Source organism: Neodiprion fabricii, chromosome 7 (genome assembly GCF_021155785.1).
Source record: "Neodiprion fabricii isolate iyNeoFabr1 chromosome 7, iyNeoFabr1.1, whole genome shotgun sequence".
Taxonomy (NCBI): Eukaryota; Metazoa; Arthropoda; class Insecta; order Hymenoptera; family Diprionidae; genus Neodiprion; species Neodiprion fabricii.
The window spans coordinates 20501748-20519989 of record NC_060245.1 but is presented as its reverse complement, the minus strand read 5'-3'; the positions used below and the strand labels follow the sequence as shown (position 1 = coordinate 20519989).

General features: G+C 38.5%; 1 protein-coding gene across 16 annotated transcripts in view; it reads right to left on the bottom strand.

The window, feature by feature from the left end:
* Nucleotides 1–18242, bottom strand: part of LOC124186244 — a 183365-nt gene that overhangs the window by 62969 nt on the left and 102154 nt on the right. For all 16 annotated transcript variants that reach the window (XM_046577775.1, XM_046577778.1, XM_046577777.1 and 13 more), the window contains exons 2-3: nt 12778–12970; nt 6424–6581 (exon numbers count right to left, since the gene is read on the bottom strand). In XM_046577775.1, the coding sequence (XP_046433731.1) occupies nt 6424–6581; nt 12778–12970 (351 nt within the window). The remainder of the gene's footprint in view (nt 1–6423; nt 6582–12777; nt 12971–18242) is intronic.

Sequence of the window (18242 nt, the reverse complement as noted above, 5' to 3'; positions counted from 1 at the left end):
ACAAGAAGGATCCCCCCCCCCCCCCCGCTCGGCGTTTGAAAGTCTGCGAGGTAACTCTGAGTGGATCGGATGTATGTATAATACATACACTTTATATACCTGTAATAAAGCGACGTTAAAGCGAAAGAGAAAAATGAGAGCGGATGAAGAGTGAAAGGAAAGAAAGAGCAAAGAAGTGCGGAACAAATTCAAACCCATGAAACGAAGAAGAACGCCTTAAGTACCGTCGGCTCCCCCCCCCCCCCCCCACCCCCTCCCACGGCCATCGGGCTGCTTTCTAATAAACGTGGGCTTAAGATGCCCCTTTTAAATTTGAATACGATTACCAGGGGATGCCGAGTATTTACTGGTTAGGGATAACGCCCAAGTTTTGCCATATTTTTCTACACCTTGTAACCTAACCACGCGATTTTTTAACGAGGAACTTTGTTACCCCTTAATTAATTGTTACAGTGCAGCAAACAAACTGCGAAATCGATACTTTTTGTCAAATTTGTTAAAAGATTGTATTTGCACGTTGATTAGTTATCGAATTACCGTGTGCTTTTTAAACTTACTTTTCGATGATTTCTTTGAGAATGCATGAAAAGGTGAAGAAGGTGGTCCGGTGTTGTATTCATGTTTTAATTGAAATCGAATGAAAATTACTGAAAATGTAGAAAGTTCGTTAGATTTTAGTCCGTCATAGCAATATCTTGTACAAAGTTGTTGAAACAAGTTTTCCTTTTATTTTTCAAACGCTTATTCTATATTCGCATATGTTTATTGTATTCAATGTCGCTGTAATGTTGTATAATTGAATATTCAATGATGCTAATTACGCGTAACGGAATGGGAGATTTAAGGGAATTGATGAAAAATAATCCTTCCGCATGAAATGATTAACCTGAAACGATTAAAACGAAATGGAACTAAACATGCCGGATTTTCATACGATTTAAAATCAATTATCGTCGGTGTCTGATCTTTTCCTCACAATTCCAATGTCTTTCCATTATTTTGTATTTTTTAAAAAGAACTTCGTAGCTTAAAAATTGGATAATTTATCTTCGAATAAAATTACCAAACGTCATCGATTCTTGGGCAACGAACAACGTCTTAAGCGATCGGTAAAAAAGTTAAAATGTTAGCCGTCATTACCGTTCGATATCAGCCAGACTTCGGCCCCCTTTGCCACATTATGACGTTGCTTTAAATCGTCTCTCGGTCAATGGTGCGGTAAATTTAATGTGGAAAGTTGGCGAAAACGACCCTTGTCTTTTACTTTTATCCCCGCGTCTCTCGGACGACTCGCTTTGCGATATATAATACAACTCGGTCCTAATGCGTCTGTCGATAAGTGACCTTTGCGCGGAGTAAACAAATAGCCGCTATATTTTCTGCTTCTTACTGCGAGAAATCTTTTTTTTTTTTTTTTTTTACCCTTTCCCGTCGCAGATTGACCGATTATTCTTGTCAAAAATAAACCACAAGGACAGCGCTGCAGTTTTCAATCGTTGCCGAAACCGAGAAGAATTTTTTTTTTTTTATAAATTTTCAAGGATGGGGGTTGAAATCCCAAAAAGTCGACTTTTCGAAGAGCCGAAAGTTTCGATGTAAGAATTTTAAAATAACGAATGATCAATGGAGTGAAATTGGAATTTTCGATAAATCACCCGGTAAAATAAATGTTTTTCAAATTCAATCCGAATAAACAAAGCACGTAATGTGGAGATATAGAAGAATGAAAGTTCGGAAATTATTTTTCTACAAGACAACTTTTCGTATTTATGGTATTTCCACGTTTTCAACCTTCGGTAATTTGACTTTCGGGATTTCTTTCCGTCGACTTTTTTTTCGCTCTCTCGCATTTTTTTTTTTTTTTTTTTTTTTCACCCCAGTAACAATTTGCATTATTGGCGTGGGGGGGAAAATCGTAGGACTCGATGCTTATTTTCCTGCAGTATATAACAGTGACGATATTCGAGAGGAGCAGATGTGAGGCTAACAACTCGAGCGTGACTTATCCAGATATTGGAGCACATTTCTCGAGCTTTTCTGCGTGCACAGTGAGAAATAAGAGACGAAGACAGACGCGGCCGCACGAATATATGTCTAAGGGTGAAAGAAACGAGAGCGGAGATAAAGAGAGAAAGAGAGAAAGAAGAAGAGAAACGGACGTTGAGACGGAGTCGGGGGACAAGGATCGAGCTGAGGGGAAATGAAAACTTGCAGACTGAATTTTTTGCATGAATGCCTCCGTCTCAGTAGATGAGTCTCGTATAGCATCGGCCAAGCCAAGTGTACCGCGTGCCAGGAGATGAATTTTTCAATCTCTCAGACCTCCGCGTGTACGTGTAATTTATATATGCGTACGAAATTTCGCTTCGCATTAACCGAATAACAGTAATTTTTAATCACCCGAGGATCAAAATATTATAATCGTTGAGTGAATTTTTTTTTTTTTTTTTGGCACGATCGGGAAATTAGACTGAATGAATTTTTGACTCTCGGAAGATATTCCTTGGAGATTTTTAAGGTGAACGTAAAAGATACTGTGTTGTAACAGAACGACGAGAAAGATGAAAATATACCTATTGAGATTGATGTTTAGAAGATTAAACGAAGTTGATAAGTATTTGGTGGAATTTGAATAAAAGAATCTAACTTTTTAATGCGGACAAGAATTAAAAGCTAGAGTTTGGAAGATAGTCTTGATTATTGGATTAAAAATAAGATTCAAAATTGGGTTGTAAAAAAGATTAAATAATAACGCAACCGGTATAGAATGTAGGAAAAAATCCAGAATTCTCTAATTAGAAGTTTCATCTTCACTGCATATTTTCTAACCGAGTCAAAAATTTTCGTTGTGCGTTTATCGCAGTTTTAATCAACACATCAAATTGACGGATGTGACAAAAAAAAATTTCAATCGTAGATACAATTTAGAAATTATTTTCCAATAGTTTACTAATCCGTGTATTTAAATTTCAAAATTATTAATAAACCGATTCTATTTAAATTTACGAACGGAATATCGAAATTACAAAAATCTAAACTTTCTAGAAAAGTTAATATATCTCCAAGATCCCACAGAACGAATTTTTGATTCAACCTTCTGTTTTTGAAAAACTAATAAGAACGTTCCTGAAAGTCTAAATAAAAAACACAGAATGTGATTAAGAAAAGAAAGTTGCAGCTACACCAAATTTCAATTTATCAAAAATTGTTCCTTAGCAGCTTAGAGGATAAATTGACGATTTGAAAAAAAAAAAACCTGATTCTTGTATTTCCGATATTCCGTTCACCTACAAACTTACGGTTACCGTTTTGCGAGTTATTTTTCGCAGAGTTTCACTCAAACGGACATACCGGCGTAAATTTTCAAAATAATCCAAGAAACTTTTTTTTTTCGTCTTTGAAAGTAAAACTCCGCAGCTTTGAAATGCGTTTTAATTCAATCTGTACCGTCTGTTAGTCTAGTCACGATAAAACATGAATCGAAACGACCATTTTCTATTGCCCTCGCCATAGAAGCACCCTTGAATTAAATTTTTCTTCTTGCGATCCGGTATTTCCAAGAAATCAAAAAAAAAAAAAAAAAAGATAGTTTCTCGCACAAGATAAGCGGCTTGTGAACTTTTCCAATTATTTTAATGCCTACAAACTTACGCATTGTGTAAACTACGTATCTATACATTGACTTAGCAAACTCGAAGGTATTGTTTAAGCTCTTGTGTGTAGTATTTGTCGCACAAAATATTTGCCGGTAAAAAGCTCTCGAAAATAATTGGCTTCGTCAACGTAATGCGCTCTGGGTAATATACATATATATATATATATATATGTGTATGTATAAGCATCGACCAGTATTATTATCATTTCGCGAATGTCGGAATCCCGTTGAGGAAATTTCAGTAGAAAAAGAGAATAGCGAAGAATATAGAGGGAACGAAGAAGCGAAGACATTTATCAAAGCTAGTCGGCGAGTATTACTCGGGGGTGGATAAAACGCCCCCTTCAACCACCCCGACGCTACATGGCAGTGACGTTTTAATAAAATTATCATTAAAATCAAGTCGAGTCTCCGGGTGGAGAAGGATGAAGGGGAGGCACGCCGTAAATCTTTGTCTAAAAACTTTGGAAACTTGAACCTCACCCCCGACGGGGAGGGGATGTGAGGCGTAGGATGGCTGCGAAGCTCTGTATAATCAAACCAAAAAGCTCTCTTTCTCTCTCTCCCTCTCTCTCTCTCTCTCGCTTTCTCTCTCTCTATGTTTCTCCTTCTCTATTTCTCTCTCGCACTTTTCGGAAGAGAACTTCACGTGGAACTTTCAGCCGAAAGGCTCGTGGGCAGGATTTTAAGCGCAGCAGCTGTATATATTCTTCACTAGTGTACATTGCGCCTATACGTCAGCCTGAATATACTCCGAATTATCTTCTTAATTGAACTACTCGGGGCGCAGGCACTTGTCGACTGTCATCCTTTCTCCCCCCGCCCCCGGATTTCACACTTTCGAAGTAAACCTCGACGTAGTTTATACCTGCACGTTATGTTACGCAGTGAACGCGGATTCGATTCGCGATTTTTTTTTTTTATCACAGATTTGACATTTTATTTATTCAAGATTCGAAGATATGATAGATTGGTTTTGTTTTTTTCACGGTTGAACAATTTTTTTTTTACAATTACTCCTACGATCATTCTCTTGTGAAATTGATTCCAGAAAACAATTGTATAATTTATTAACGTAAGAAAATTACAACGATATCTGTGTATCGATAATAAACTGTATTGAAAATTTGTGACATGTTTGTTATTTTAGACAGAAATGTGAAAATATTAGGATACAATGATGTTCTCTTAAGTTCTAGAGAGTTAGAGGTCAGAGTTCAGTGACGCGATGAAATTGCAACAAAATCCTCAAACATATATATATATTAGAGTGGTCCTTGTTTAGGGTGTTAACGAATTATTACCGCCCCATCACTGAAATCAATTTTGGGGGATGGTCTGGCAAAAATTCGTCAATACCCTGAATTAGGACCACCCTGATATATATACATGTATAAATTGGATGAAAGGACAAAGCTCAGCTTTTCCCCCGTCGTCAAGCACGGGTGAAACAAATGAATATCATTTTTAATTGCCCTTCAGTGGGGTAGAAACGTCCTGGCGACGGAATCCCCGCGATAGGAATGTCAACGGTCTTCCTTGGACCATTTATCAACGGTTAAAACAACTGCGACGAGACGGAAGCTGTTTCACGAGTCGCGATGAAATTCACCTCACGATGAGAAAAGTACACGGTTTATAACAACGTGTGAAAAAAAAAAAAAAAAAAAAATTTAAGCGGGGAAAAAATTTGTTTCGGTACGGAACGAATTTTGATTTCATTTTTGCATTTTTTTTTTTTTTTCGTACTTCTCTTCTCTATTATTTGTTATTTTTATACTCATTTTGAATTTGTTTACTTTATATTCATTTGCAATTGTGAAAAAAGCCGCAGAGGAATTTGGTTTTCTCCGCGACGTATGAATAATTAATTAAGCATTTCGAACGTTGGTGAAATTTCAACAGCGTTGCGAATCGCGACGCGTGCGTATGTGACGCTGAAATTGGGGTTGAAGGATGGAAGGAAGGAAGGAAGGAAAGGGGAAAATATAATGAATTTTACAACCCTCTTGTCGTTTCGCGAGTTACGAACTGTCTGGCATTACGGTTTATGGCCTGATGGCAATTGTATTTTCTAATTGTACTCGGCTACCAGCCTTTTTGTGCTTTCATTAGCGTTCTTAACTCGTATTATAACAATATCCTTATTATTATAACAATAATAATGCCGAATTGGCTCAAGCAAATCCCGCCGCAGCGACGAGTAGGTAATTTATTTAAATATACTCGCGATGACAATTTCGGCCGAATGACAAAAACGAAATATTCTCCGAAATAAATTACAATTCTTACACATTTCCGCTGATTATTTCAATTATTCTTTTTCTTTACAACGCAATAATTATGATTCAGGTTCGTTTTAAGTTTGGGATTTAGATTCGGATGAAAGAAAAATTACACGACACTCATATTAGAGAACTGTGATTAACGTTCAACCAGGTTGAATTTAATTGTAGAAATAAATATTTTCTTGATATCGAAATTATGTCGATTCAAAATTAAAGGGAAAAGATCTCTGATTCATCAAAACGGAGAAGACTGATATAAACATAACCCTTTGATGTAGTAATACAAACAACGCTTAACTACTTTAAGGTTGTTGATTAATTTCTTTTTCGTCACACGAACTAATTCTCCCCAATCAAAGTCTGTTCGATTTATTTGGTTAGTTTCTTTTAGGTTCACATCGAGTTTGTTTTTTTACTGATCCACGCATTCGCGAATCATTCGCATTTTTGCACAAATCTTCTTATCGTGAATTCACTCACCTGTAACGGTCAATATAATGTGCTGGACGTTATTGCACTCTCGGTTGTTCACCGCCATATAAGTCGCTTCGCATTTGTAGAGTCCTTCGTCGTCGAGTTTAAGATCAGGAATCTTGAGGAAGGTCTTAGTCGCGTTCGCTTCGTACGTCATATTCGATCTGAAATATAAGATTTCAAGGAATATATTCAATTTCATAATAATCTCATGCTTTTAAAAATTAAACAATTACTTCCATCGTTATATGCATTAATTACATTTTTACATTTGCATGGTATTTTCTACAAGCAAGCCGCATTTTCCGCACGCTTATACAAAATGCGTTGGAAAATCTGACATTTTTTTCTGGCAAAACTGGTGCGCAAAGTCGAATTTTCCACACCGCGTTAAGAAAAAATATCATTCGTCACTCTCCGGGAGAAATTCCGTTTCACCTCGAAACTGATGACGTGTTTTCGCACACGTGTGGAATATGTGGACACGGAACCTAACGGATTCTCCGGATACTGCGAGTCGGACAATGCCGCCGGATTTGGAAAGGCGATTATTATCCACCGGCCAGCAAAGAGAGGAGCGGAGAGAGAAAGAGATAGATAGAGAGAGAGAGAGAGAGAGAGAGAGAGAGAGAGAGAGAGAGAGAGAGAGAGAGAGAGAGAGAGAGAGAGAGAGAGAGAGAGAGAGAGAGAGAGAGAGAGAGAGAGAGAGAGAGAGAGAGAGAGAGAGAGAGAGAGAGAGAGAGAGAGAGAGAGAGAGAGAGAGAGACGACTAAAGGACTTCGGCAGTGGGTTAGAGAGGTTCCAGAGGCCGGCTGACGCGCACCGTCCATTATCCTGACCGCGCGCTTCGAACTTTCACGGGAAGTTCGAAAGTCGAGAATTGGCAATGCCTTCGGCGATTACCCAGTTCGCAAAATTCCGTCCGCGAACCGAGCCGCAACCTCAAAGGACGGCTCAAGCGAATCCTTGAAAGCTTCGAACAGGCCGACGGATTTATCGTGAAACGAACAGCGTTGTTTACTTGATAAAACATCATTGATATTCATTGGCCATTCGCTCGAGGAGAAAGTTAGAAATTTGGAATCTTTAATAGTGAAAAATCGTTAAGCAAGGAAACTTGAATGTCTGAAATATTTTTTAAAATTCAACAACGAATCGATCGAGCTAACTTAAATTACTTTTCGATTTCGGTAATTTATAGTCTACCAATGATTTCTTTTTTTTTTCCCCAGTGTTCCGAATGATTTTATCCAATTTGAAAATCGAAGAGAATTCTACAAAACCATTAAAAAATCACGTGACAATTTATGAATCGATGTAAATTGTCGTTACATCAAATTGTAATCCATCGTGTTTTTTCCTAAATGTGCGTTAAAAATCGCAGGTATAATTTGTTACTTACTGAAATTGAAAAAGTGCATTTCAAATTTGTAGAGCATAATGGTTGATCGGGCAAAAAATTTGACTCGACGAAGGATTTAATTTTTGCATTTGAGAAGTTTCACTTCAGGCTTCGGCATAGAGGGAAGAAGAAGGATCGCTTTTTCCGCTCAAGTAAACTCACTTCCCTTCAACGAGGGTCTTCAACCAGGTTCTAAGAGTGCCAAGACAGGACAAACGTCAAAGTCGGCCCCCGCCTTTTATACATGGAAAAAATAATAGCTCTTCCCTCGATTGCCGGCCTTTTTCCCTCCTCCTGTCTTCCTTGTCTTCGTTCCTTTCCCTTTTCTTTTTCGTCTTCGCAAACACTAGTGTGCAGACTGTAGACCTTGGACAAACAGTTATCCGTATAGATAGATACCGGCTGTACAAGCTGCAGGAGTCGAGAGATTCGATCCTGATTACCATCCCAAGTCCGGATGATTGTCCTTTTTCTTTATCGCGTGTTTCAACTCGCGAACGAATGAATTCCCACTGATTAGTTTGACCGACTGAAACAGCGACTGAAAGATTCATTTTATAATTCTCTTATCTTAATCTCACGAACGCTGCGCGAATAGATAAAAATCAACAACAAAAGTAGGCGGGTGAAGAAAAGGAAGAAAGAAAACTTGGGATGTGAAGAGGTGCTTTTATATCTGACGTATAATATCCTCTTAAAAAGTTTGCCAAAATATCGTTCCTCAGGGTTTTGCTATCCTTTGTATTCTCTTCTTTTTTTCTTCCTCCCACTTTCTCCGGTAAAAACCAACCGTATTCCAAGCGGTTTCGAGGGTGTACCGCAAACTCCGGAAACCTGTCGAGGAAAAAGTTTTGACCAGCTACCGTCAGCTGACCGTCATCCGTCACTTTGCGAAGTCCCGCCTGATGCGTAACAGACGGTTTCACCCTCCGCAGTGTCCTTAAATTTTTTATTTCACGTTGAATCCGTTGTTTCTTCTGTCACTCTGTCTCGTCTTGTCCCTTGTTTTCTTCCCGTTCCGCAGCGCAGCGGAAAACTCGACCGCAAAATCATTTACCGTTCGTCTCAACGTTCCGTTCCGATGTACGACTCCAAGGGATGATGCGATTCGGGAGCAAAGATCGGTGAGGGAAAGGGGAGAAAGAGAGTTGATGTATCGAAGTGCTGTCGGACGATTTGTTGGACGAATTAATGCAGGAGGTTGTGGAAATTAAGCTAAGTATCTCGTGCAATCAGTATTCATGAATAAAATGAATACATTTACAATCGTTACCGTCCCGCAGCCACCCGTGAGACTAATTGTTTGCCTTGACTGCCGGAGCCGAAGCTCGGGATCCTTCTCCGATATCGTTTTAACAGAATCTCTCCAGAGTGATGGAGAAAATTGCGAAATTTTAGGCAATCCGTGTATTGTCTTATCGGCGCAAATGTTGTACCGAGAGTTTTCTGTGAAACTGGCCATTCAACGCGCGCTGACAGAGAAGTTTCACAGAAAATCTAATTACAAAACATTGAATTATAAATTTTGTCATCGAAGAACTTTCTCTTAACATCTTGTTTGTATTCGATCATATTAGCGAAAATGTTGTACCGGGAGTTTTCTGTGAAACTGGCCAATCGACGCGCGCTGGTAGGGAAGTTTCACAGAAAACTTGATGAAATATGAGTTAAACGTGAAGTTTCTGACCGAAGAACCTTCTCTTGGCATCTTTTTTTTTTTCAACTATTATATGCACCAACGGCCCTGAAATATTTCACCAGGATCGCGTTCTTCCCCTCCTTCTTCCTCTTCGCCGAAACCTGAGATTATTTACTACACTCTACTTCTGCTCGGTCTCCTCCGGGGCACTGCGATAACATCGTAATGACTGCCCGATATCCCGACCGGCCGGACACTAACTCAGATTATCCCTAGGTCAGCCCTCTCAGACGCCGCAGGGTCATTTATATCGGCCGAGAGGGTGCCGAAGGGGATTTTGGAACGGTGGCTGCGCATTTTCCTCCTCCCTTACGCTCGATGCTTATACCGGACATGAAACTCCGAATTTCTTTGGCAACTTAACTTTGGTTAGCCTAACAATATCCGCAACGAATTCGACTTTCGGTGTGTTAACGATGATATCGGGAACATTTTTTTATTACCCTATCCCCGTTGCCAATTAATTAACAACATCTTATCCGTTACGAGGAGAACGTTGCTGACATTTTTCAACAACCGTTGTATTATACGCTGGGCTAATTAAAGACAAAGAATGTTCATTAACATTTTTGACGATGCACGATGATTAAACGACATTTTCGTACATCATTGACAACTCTTGTATAAAATCACTGAGTCTGTTTAAAAAAAATTTACCGTTTTGTTGACTAAGAATGGGGTGATGTTTAAACTAGGAAATAAATAAATTCGTTTCTTTGTTTTCCTTCATTTACCTGTATCGGCTGTCAAAATCGTTAGCAGAAGAGAAAATAAGCGAGAAGTATAACTAATAGAGAAAATAGGATAAAAGTTTGAAGCAAGGAAGAAAGTTCCGAACCTTTCTCCTCTTCCATCTTAAAGGGAGGACGTGCGCTTGTTCGTGTGAGAAGAACTCATACCAGCCGATATATAAACTTGTGACTGTCCGTAAGAAGGCGAACGAATGACCGTTGTAATCGACTGACGTTCTATTTCAGCACCTTCGGCAAGGCGAGGAAACTTATCCAGTTATGTGTTCCCTGCAAGTTTCCTATACACGTCATTTTTGTAGCGTATACCTAGATTGCAATTGTCGGATAGAGAGAAACGGGGAAAAACTAACGCCGAGAGATACAGACTCGCGTTTCGTCGGCACGGTGCTGAATTATAAACCTCCGGCGTTTCGAGGCTAATTCACAAACGGCGAAGGACCCGCGGATTAGAAGTTAGCTACAGGCTCTGGGCTCGTTAGCAATACGTAAAAGTTGCTGAGCCTCGGGTCATCCGGAGGTGAGAAGACTCCTTGGAAAACCGGGAACAAACTCTGCTTTTCCTGGATTCTGTTCCTCTGGGCTGAACGTTCGTTCGTTCGTTGCGTGAAAAGCTGCGAACGAACGCCTTGATTACGAGCCAGAGCTTTATCCCTAGGGATCGAAATCCCCAACATTCTGAAACAGCGCTTGACCGTTTTCTTTTGTTTTCTTTTTTTTTTTTCCACCTCCCTTTATACCTTAACTCATTTGACAGACCCATTAGGATTTGTTCTCTGTCTCTTTCATTCGTTTTAATAATCTTTTTTCTTTTTTTGTCATTACTCAGCAGATTGATCAACATTGTTTGTTTTTTTTTTTTTTATTTGAAATTTTTCGACACAGTTAACATAGATTTCTCAGATGAAAATTGTGAAATTTTTTGCAAAGAAGAAATTATTCAGGATATTCTGAACTATAAACTTACAAGTTTTTGTAGCTGAAATAACCGAAGACTGTATCAAAGAAAATTTGGGAATTGTTATATCTGTTATTATCGTTTTCATTAACCTCAAAATTCTCCATCGTTCTCTACCGCGTTATCCTCGGTATGAAATTTTTTTAAGCTTCAACGTGATAACAATCGCTCTCTGCAAAAGTGAATTATCTGTTCAGGAAATATGATCTCTATACACGAATTAATACCCGGAGGGTAGGGTGAATTTTTTTCGTAAAACCGAGTTTGCGGTACTCTGATATCGGGGGTGAAATTTGAGGAGATATTTTTGATTGAATAACTGGACGTGTGCAGGTGTGAGCAAGGAAGTATCCACTTCACTCCTTCACCGGTGGGTAATAAATATCGTTTTAAAAATTAAAATTTCATCCAGGGACATTAATTGTGTAGAATTGGTGGTGCGAGATGCGAGCGAATCGGGATGCGGATTACATTGTCGGTATATCAAAACTGTTCCCTTATTATCACCGTTAGAGCTTAGTTTCACGAAGTAGGTACGCGAAATTATTTATGAGGCTGCTTTGGCTCTGGCTCGATTCTCAACTAACCCGAAAGAGCGCGAAAGAGAGAGAGAGAGAGAGAGAGAGAGAGAGAGAGAGAGAGAGAGAGAGAGAGAGAAAGAGAGAGTATTCCTGTTTAATTGAGAATAATGACTGACATTGACGAACCCCTGATAATAAAACTGGAACCAGAAATCCAGAATTTGCTAACAAATACGCTGATTATCTTCTCGTTAATAGAATCATCGCGTGGAGTTTCATTTCACGAGTGATGTTATCTGCAAATGTCATCACTTTTTACAAGCCTTGCGAATTATGTTTTAAATTTTGGATTCCACCGTGCTTTATCTAGATGAATGAAACCCACGCAGTAGTCTGAATCAACAGGTATAAGGAAAAGCGGAGACGGAAATAGTTTCGAAAAATATCACGGATATTATTTACTCTGTGAAGAATTTACGTGGTAAAAGAAATTAGCCCAAAATCATTGAAACTTTCTAAAGACACCACAGTTTGATGACTCGAAATGTTTTAATTGTAAAATCCAATATCATAAATTGTGGTTTATCCTGAACTAAGTGTATTCATTCATTTCTATCACACGGTAATGATTTTTTTTCATACTTGTTCACTGTCATAGGAGCAAATAAAAATATTTTAGATTTTTCAAAAACAGTTTTTTCTCTCTTCTTATTAATTTTTGATTCGGACCGTCCAGAAATTTGATTCTCAATCGAATTTAAATCGGTTTGTTGCCATTTGTCTCTCTGGGTAGAACAGCAAAACCAGTTCTTGACACAGATACCTTTACCGACATCTTACCGACACTTAGCCGAGACACAAACCATTTTCCAAAATGTCTTACCACTCGAGTGAATATCGTTTAACCGCAAAAGGTTTGCGTTTTGGCTAACAATAATTACCGATAAAATGTCGACATAGAAATCTACGTAAAAAACCGGCCTTACTATTCTATTACTCCGACTCCTGACGTATGTTTCGATTTGTCTCACCTGTGCGATATTTCGTCATCGCTGGCAGTCAGTCCCACACCCTCGCTGAATATGAAGATCCGCGTCGCCCCCCAGTACCACTTTATACTGTGGAGACCCCCGCACTCCGGGAGCTTTAAAGCACAGGGTAATTCCACCGTTGACCCCCTCTCAGCGTGCACGTCAATCGTCAGCGAGGGCTGATCGTTGCTGCCTGAAATCAGAGATGAGAAAAATTTTACGTCTGTAACAAATTACCGCGGTATATTACACTTTGGAGGAATTTTATTGACCATTTTTCACCGCCCCTTTATTTTTACAAAAATATTTCGGTATAAAGTGCGCTCGAGGGCTTGTGTGTGAAATATTGCGCGCAGCTGCTTCCGCCCCAAAATTTATTCACTTTGCGTGTCTGGGAATACCAATTAGCAAGAGGTGTGCAGCGAATTAAGGAAAACGATTATTTCCCGACCCCAAAACGCAGCCCTCAAAGTTCACCAATTTCGAACCCTTGTTAAAAATTAAAAATTTGCTCGTCGTTCCACATAACTATGAAACACGCAAATTTTCTACATGTAGGATAAATTCACTTTTTATCTGGTTCTTTTTTTTCGAACGTTCGATGCGTCTCTTGTACGACCGGACTAAATGTTCTGTTCCATATTCAAACTGAATTACTCTGCTTTCAGGATAATTGAAATACTTTGACGTTCTTCAATGAAATAATTTCATGAAAATTACCCACGATACTTTTCAATCTCGTGAGAACATAAAAATGTCAGTCGATAAAGTAAAATAATAAATCGAAAATAAGAAAATAATCATTATTTATCAATGATTGAAATAAAGAAAAAAAAAATAAATAAATAAAATCGAGGCAATTCCGTAGGTACTGTAAATCATCGAATTCTTTCTCCCTGTGTAGGGAAAGATCGCTTCACTGCGTTGAAATTGTTTGTATTATGCGGCTGGCATTCGTAAATTCGAAATCCAAGCTCTTCGGCCGATTCGAAAACATCAATATCGCGGTTGCAATGCGAGAATCGAATAACTCCGGGGTTTGTCGCACGTAGTAGATTCAGCGCGCGTTGAATTTATACACATCCTGGGATAGTTTTCATCGGGGAAATCAGTCCGCAATTGAGGACCTGCAAGTATTTGACCCAGGTCAGTCACGTCCATGGCGAAACGTGACGCGTGTCTGGAGCCAGCTAATCCAAAACTAATAATCAACCCTCACCGTTCCTCGCAATTTCTATACTACACCGCTCGCCGCGATTTTATACCTTTCGTCCGCCAATCCGCAGCGCTTTATACGTATAATCCGTCCACAGGATACACACATGACGTGTAAAACAATTGAGGGATCATGGGACGTCCGTTTAATTGATTGTGTTGGGGCTTGTTTGTTATCGATTTATTTTTGTTTGTTTTTTCCTTTTTCTTTTTTTTGTCGTTCCCTCATTTTCTGGAATTTTTCGTCCCTCTCTGCATTTATTTTGAATACTTTTTGAAAAAAGTACGTTACCGTTACACATTTTTACGTAATATTTATGTTTTAATATTTGATGATGACGAATTTTTGATTTTTCGTTTATTGTATTACGAAATAATTTTACGTTGAGTGTTTATCAAATTTTTTTAATGTGATATTACAAAGATCTCTTCGAAAATAAAAGAGTAAGAAACGGAATTGTAGATGAAAGTTTAGAGATATCGATCATTTATCGCAAAACGCTTCAAAGTGGTTCTAGTATAGACTCGATCAACTTCGCTCTGTGACGGCTCATTTTATTCGGCAGACTTTTTTCTACAAATTAACTGAAACACTTTTCTGATATCTTGGCATTTTTTAACACTCAATTTTACAATGTTAAATGCACTGATACCAAGACTACTTAGAAAAAACTAAAAAAATACAATCCATATCAATGACTCGATAACAAAAAAAAAAAAATTCGACTTCAACTAATTTTGAAGATATTCTTTCTACGTCCATTATTTTTAATTTTTGCATTTTTTGAAACGTCTTGATCGTGGCTCGGGAATACAACAATTTTATAAATACTCGATGCGGGACTATCTCCTGATAAAGGGGATAAAATGTATCAATTTCTGGTCAATCAACCCCCTCGATCAGCCCCGACGTGTACTTCGTTTAATTAATATTTTCCATAACGGACGAGAAGAAATGGAAAATACAAAAATCGATTATTGAGATATCGAAATTACGGCAACGTTACGCAGTTGATAATCGTTATAAATCAAATCGAAAGAGAAAGAGAATTGATGATTGAAATCGAAATTACCACCGCGTTTGATCGTACGAGAGGCGAAAGCTCGGCTGTACAATTAACTACGATGACTAGGGTTGGACGAAGGAAAAAAGCATCCCTTATTGGTCCGTCGTTCACGTCTATGTCTCGGACGTGTGATTGGATTTGGCACTGGAACCGATTACCCAATCACCGTGACAAGTGTCGTTTATTTCCATCGACCATCCCTCTTCTCTCTTTCCGTTTCGACCAAGTACGAAAACGTTGTTTGCCGAATGAACGTCACTGTTCCGTTTACTTCCTCTTCGGATGTTTGGGAAAATTTGTCAAAAGGCTAAATAAATTTTCCCTCTATTTCGAGCTTTGAAAGTGTTCGAGATTACAGTTTTTCATCGAAAATTCTAGGGGCTGATGGTAACGAGACAATATGCGTTCCAAATTCTAACCGGATAACACGCGTTGGGAAATTTTGATTGATTGACATATTCACACGTATGTAGTTCGACGCGTTGACATTTTCCTGACAAAATTTTCTCCCCTCAAACGCCTCGCAATCCTTTACAAATTCAACACTCGCCGAGCTTTTATGTCTGGGCCTTCGTTCCTCGCAGAGAGAACTGTTGAAAGCTCTCTCTTTCTCTCTCGTTCTCTCTTTTACTCCATCTTTGCACAGCCTGCATTCTATCCCACGTTTTTATTAGCATAAATTTGTGTTCGACACAATTCTCTCCGACACTATTCTACGACAATCGGGATTTCACTCCGCGCAAGCAAGAGAGGAAAAGTCAGGAATGAGAACAGGGATTTTTCTTCTTATCAATGATTCACGCGTTCGCTGGTTAAATCTTCTACCCAAGAGAAGAGGGCTGAATCGGAGTGAAAAACGAATGTTTCGCTCAAGTGCGAATCAAATTTTTACCCTTAAATTTAATGCGGAGGATTAACGGCTGCAAGTTTGATGAAAAAAGAAAAGAAAGAAAAATTAAATAAACGATCAAGAATAAGACTTAATTATGAAGATAAAAAAAGTGATCTACCATGGCTGCGTTTTTGAATACAAAATTATAATATTTCGATCTTTATTTGACTGAAGAAACTATTTAAATCGAATGACCGGAGCTTTCGGAACAATAAAACCCTCCAATTAAATTTTTGATTCCGATATGCATGGAAATGAAAAAAAGTCACGAATCAAATATCTCGTCAAACTTCTCGTTTACGGAAAAAAAATAACCGACTCAAATCTTTATTCGCTAGTCGATAATCGCGTTTTGTCCGAATATTTCTCGTCGTCTTCGGAATAACACGTAACTATTTCATACGTCGAAATTGTTTCTATCGTGCATGGAACGCGGCGTATAAACGTCCCGCATGGATTCAGGTCCCATTTACATCATCGAGCAATAGGAACAAACCCGGGGCACGTAGAAAATACAGGGAGCGTATGTTACGTGCGAGATTCTTCGGGTGATAAAAATGCACATTTTCTCTTCCCCCCGCGGTTTCATGAGAGGCATAAATGTCAATGGTATAACATACGTATATGTACGTAATGCCGATAGCGGAATAATACATCACTCCACTTTCCCGCCGCCTGTCGTGTCGTCGCTCACGCCAACTTCAAATCCGGAAAATTACCCGCATTTGGAAGAAAAAAAAATTCACAACACTCGATTCGCAAACGCGGAGTGAAACAAGTATCACCAAAGGACAAAAAGAAAAAAAAAAAAAAAGGGAGAGGGAGAAAATAGAGGGAAATAGACGTTGTATCGAGATGCGAGAAAAACTTACGCACAAAGTGACAGAATATCAGCAGAAACACCGAATGGCTGGATTCTAGTTTCATTCTTCGCGTCGATCGAAGTCGTTTTATAGTCGTTTATTTGTTATTGTTATTATTATTACGACTGTTGTAAAATTATAGAAAATTGCGAGGGTAAATTGTCGCCGCGCTGTTTCGCATTTGCGCAAAATAATAAGAGACCCGTCAGCCGTCTGTCAACGCATCGTATCTACTAATTTGACAGAAGAATGAGAACAAAAAAAAAATACAACGATCCGAGAGAAAAAAAAATTGACAATTACGAGATAAATTTATATCTATACGGTGAAAAGAAATTATATTCATTTAATCGGCTGTAAACGTAATATTTTATTTTTTTTAAAGATAATTCCGTTCCGCTTGTTTCACTTGAAAATAATCGTGATTGTTAATAACGTTTGTGGAGTGTAACAAAATGTTCAATCGAACTGTGCGCAAATTTTAACTGACTCAATGAAATCAAATATTTACTGCATTGTGAAAGAAGTTGACGGTTTTTTTTTAATGTATTTGAATTGTTTTATTTAATTGTCAATGTGTTTTATTAATTTAATGTGAGACTATCGATTACGTACAATTTGAAACAGAATGAGGAAATGGAAAACATAATACGTTTTGAATATTTCGCATTCGTGAATCGAACTGATTTTAACCAAACAGCGGTATTTTCGGAACGGCATAAAAAAAAGGTCGCTACTGCCACGCTTTCGTTTGAAAAAAGACTTTGCGGAAAGTTTTATTTCGGCAGATTTCTCATTGAGAATCTGTTCGGAATAAATGAGAGTCTAAAGTTTGCCCCGACCTCGATGTATCTTCGCGATTCTTCCGCTAGCGGGTTTCGGATCTACTCTTTGGCTTCCGGCCAGTTTTTCGAGCTTGCAAATTTAACCACTGGCGCTAATATCGGTGTAGAAGAATCGCAGTTTCGCGACAATGCCGCGGACTTTACGATTCCGGTTATCCCGGACGCAATGCACGCACGTAAAATTTCCCACCCTCAACCTTTTGAGTCAAACATCACTGTGCTGAGCCAACTTTTGTAACAAAATAGTTTTCTATGATTTTTTGAAACACTGATTACGAATCATAAATTCAAAATGGCGGACCCGATACAATGGACGAAAATTTGAAATTTTATCAAATACGGTGAAAAAGCTCTGTTCAAGAATTTTCGGGATCGTTGATTGTATTCGATATACTGAATTTTCAAAATCTGATTTCGGATTCCTAATCAACGACCCCAAAAATTTTTGGACAGAGTTTTTCCTCCGGTTTCGATCGAGTTTGAAATTTTCGTCCGCCATATTGGAATCCGCTATCTTGAATTTTTGAAATCCGATTTCAGATTCGTAATCAACGATCTCAAGGACTTGTCTGTTTTTATAAAA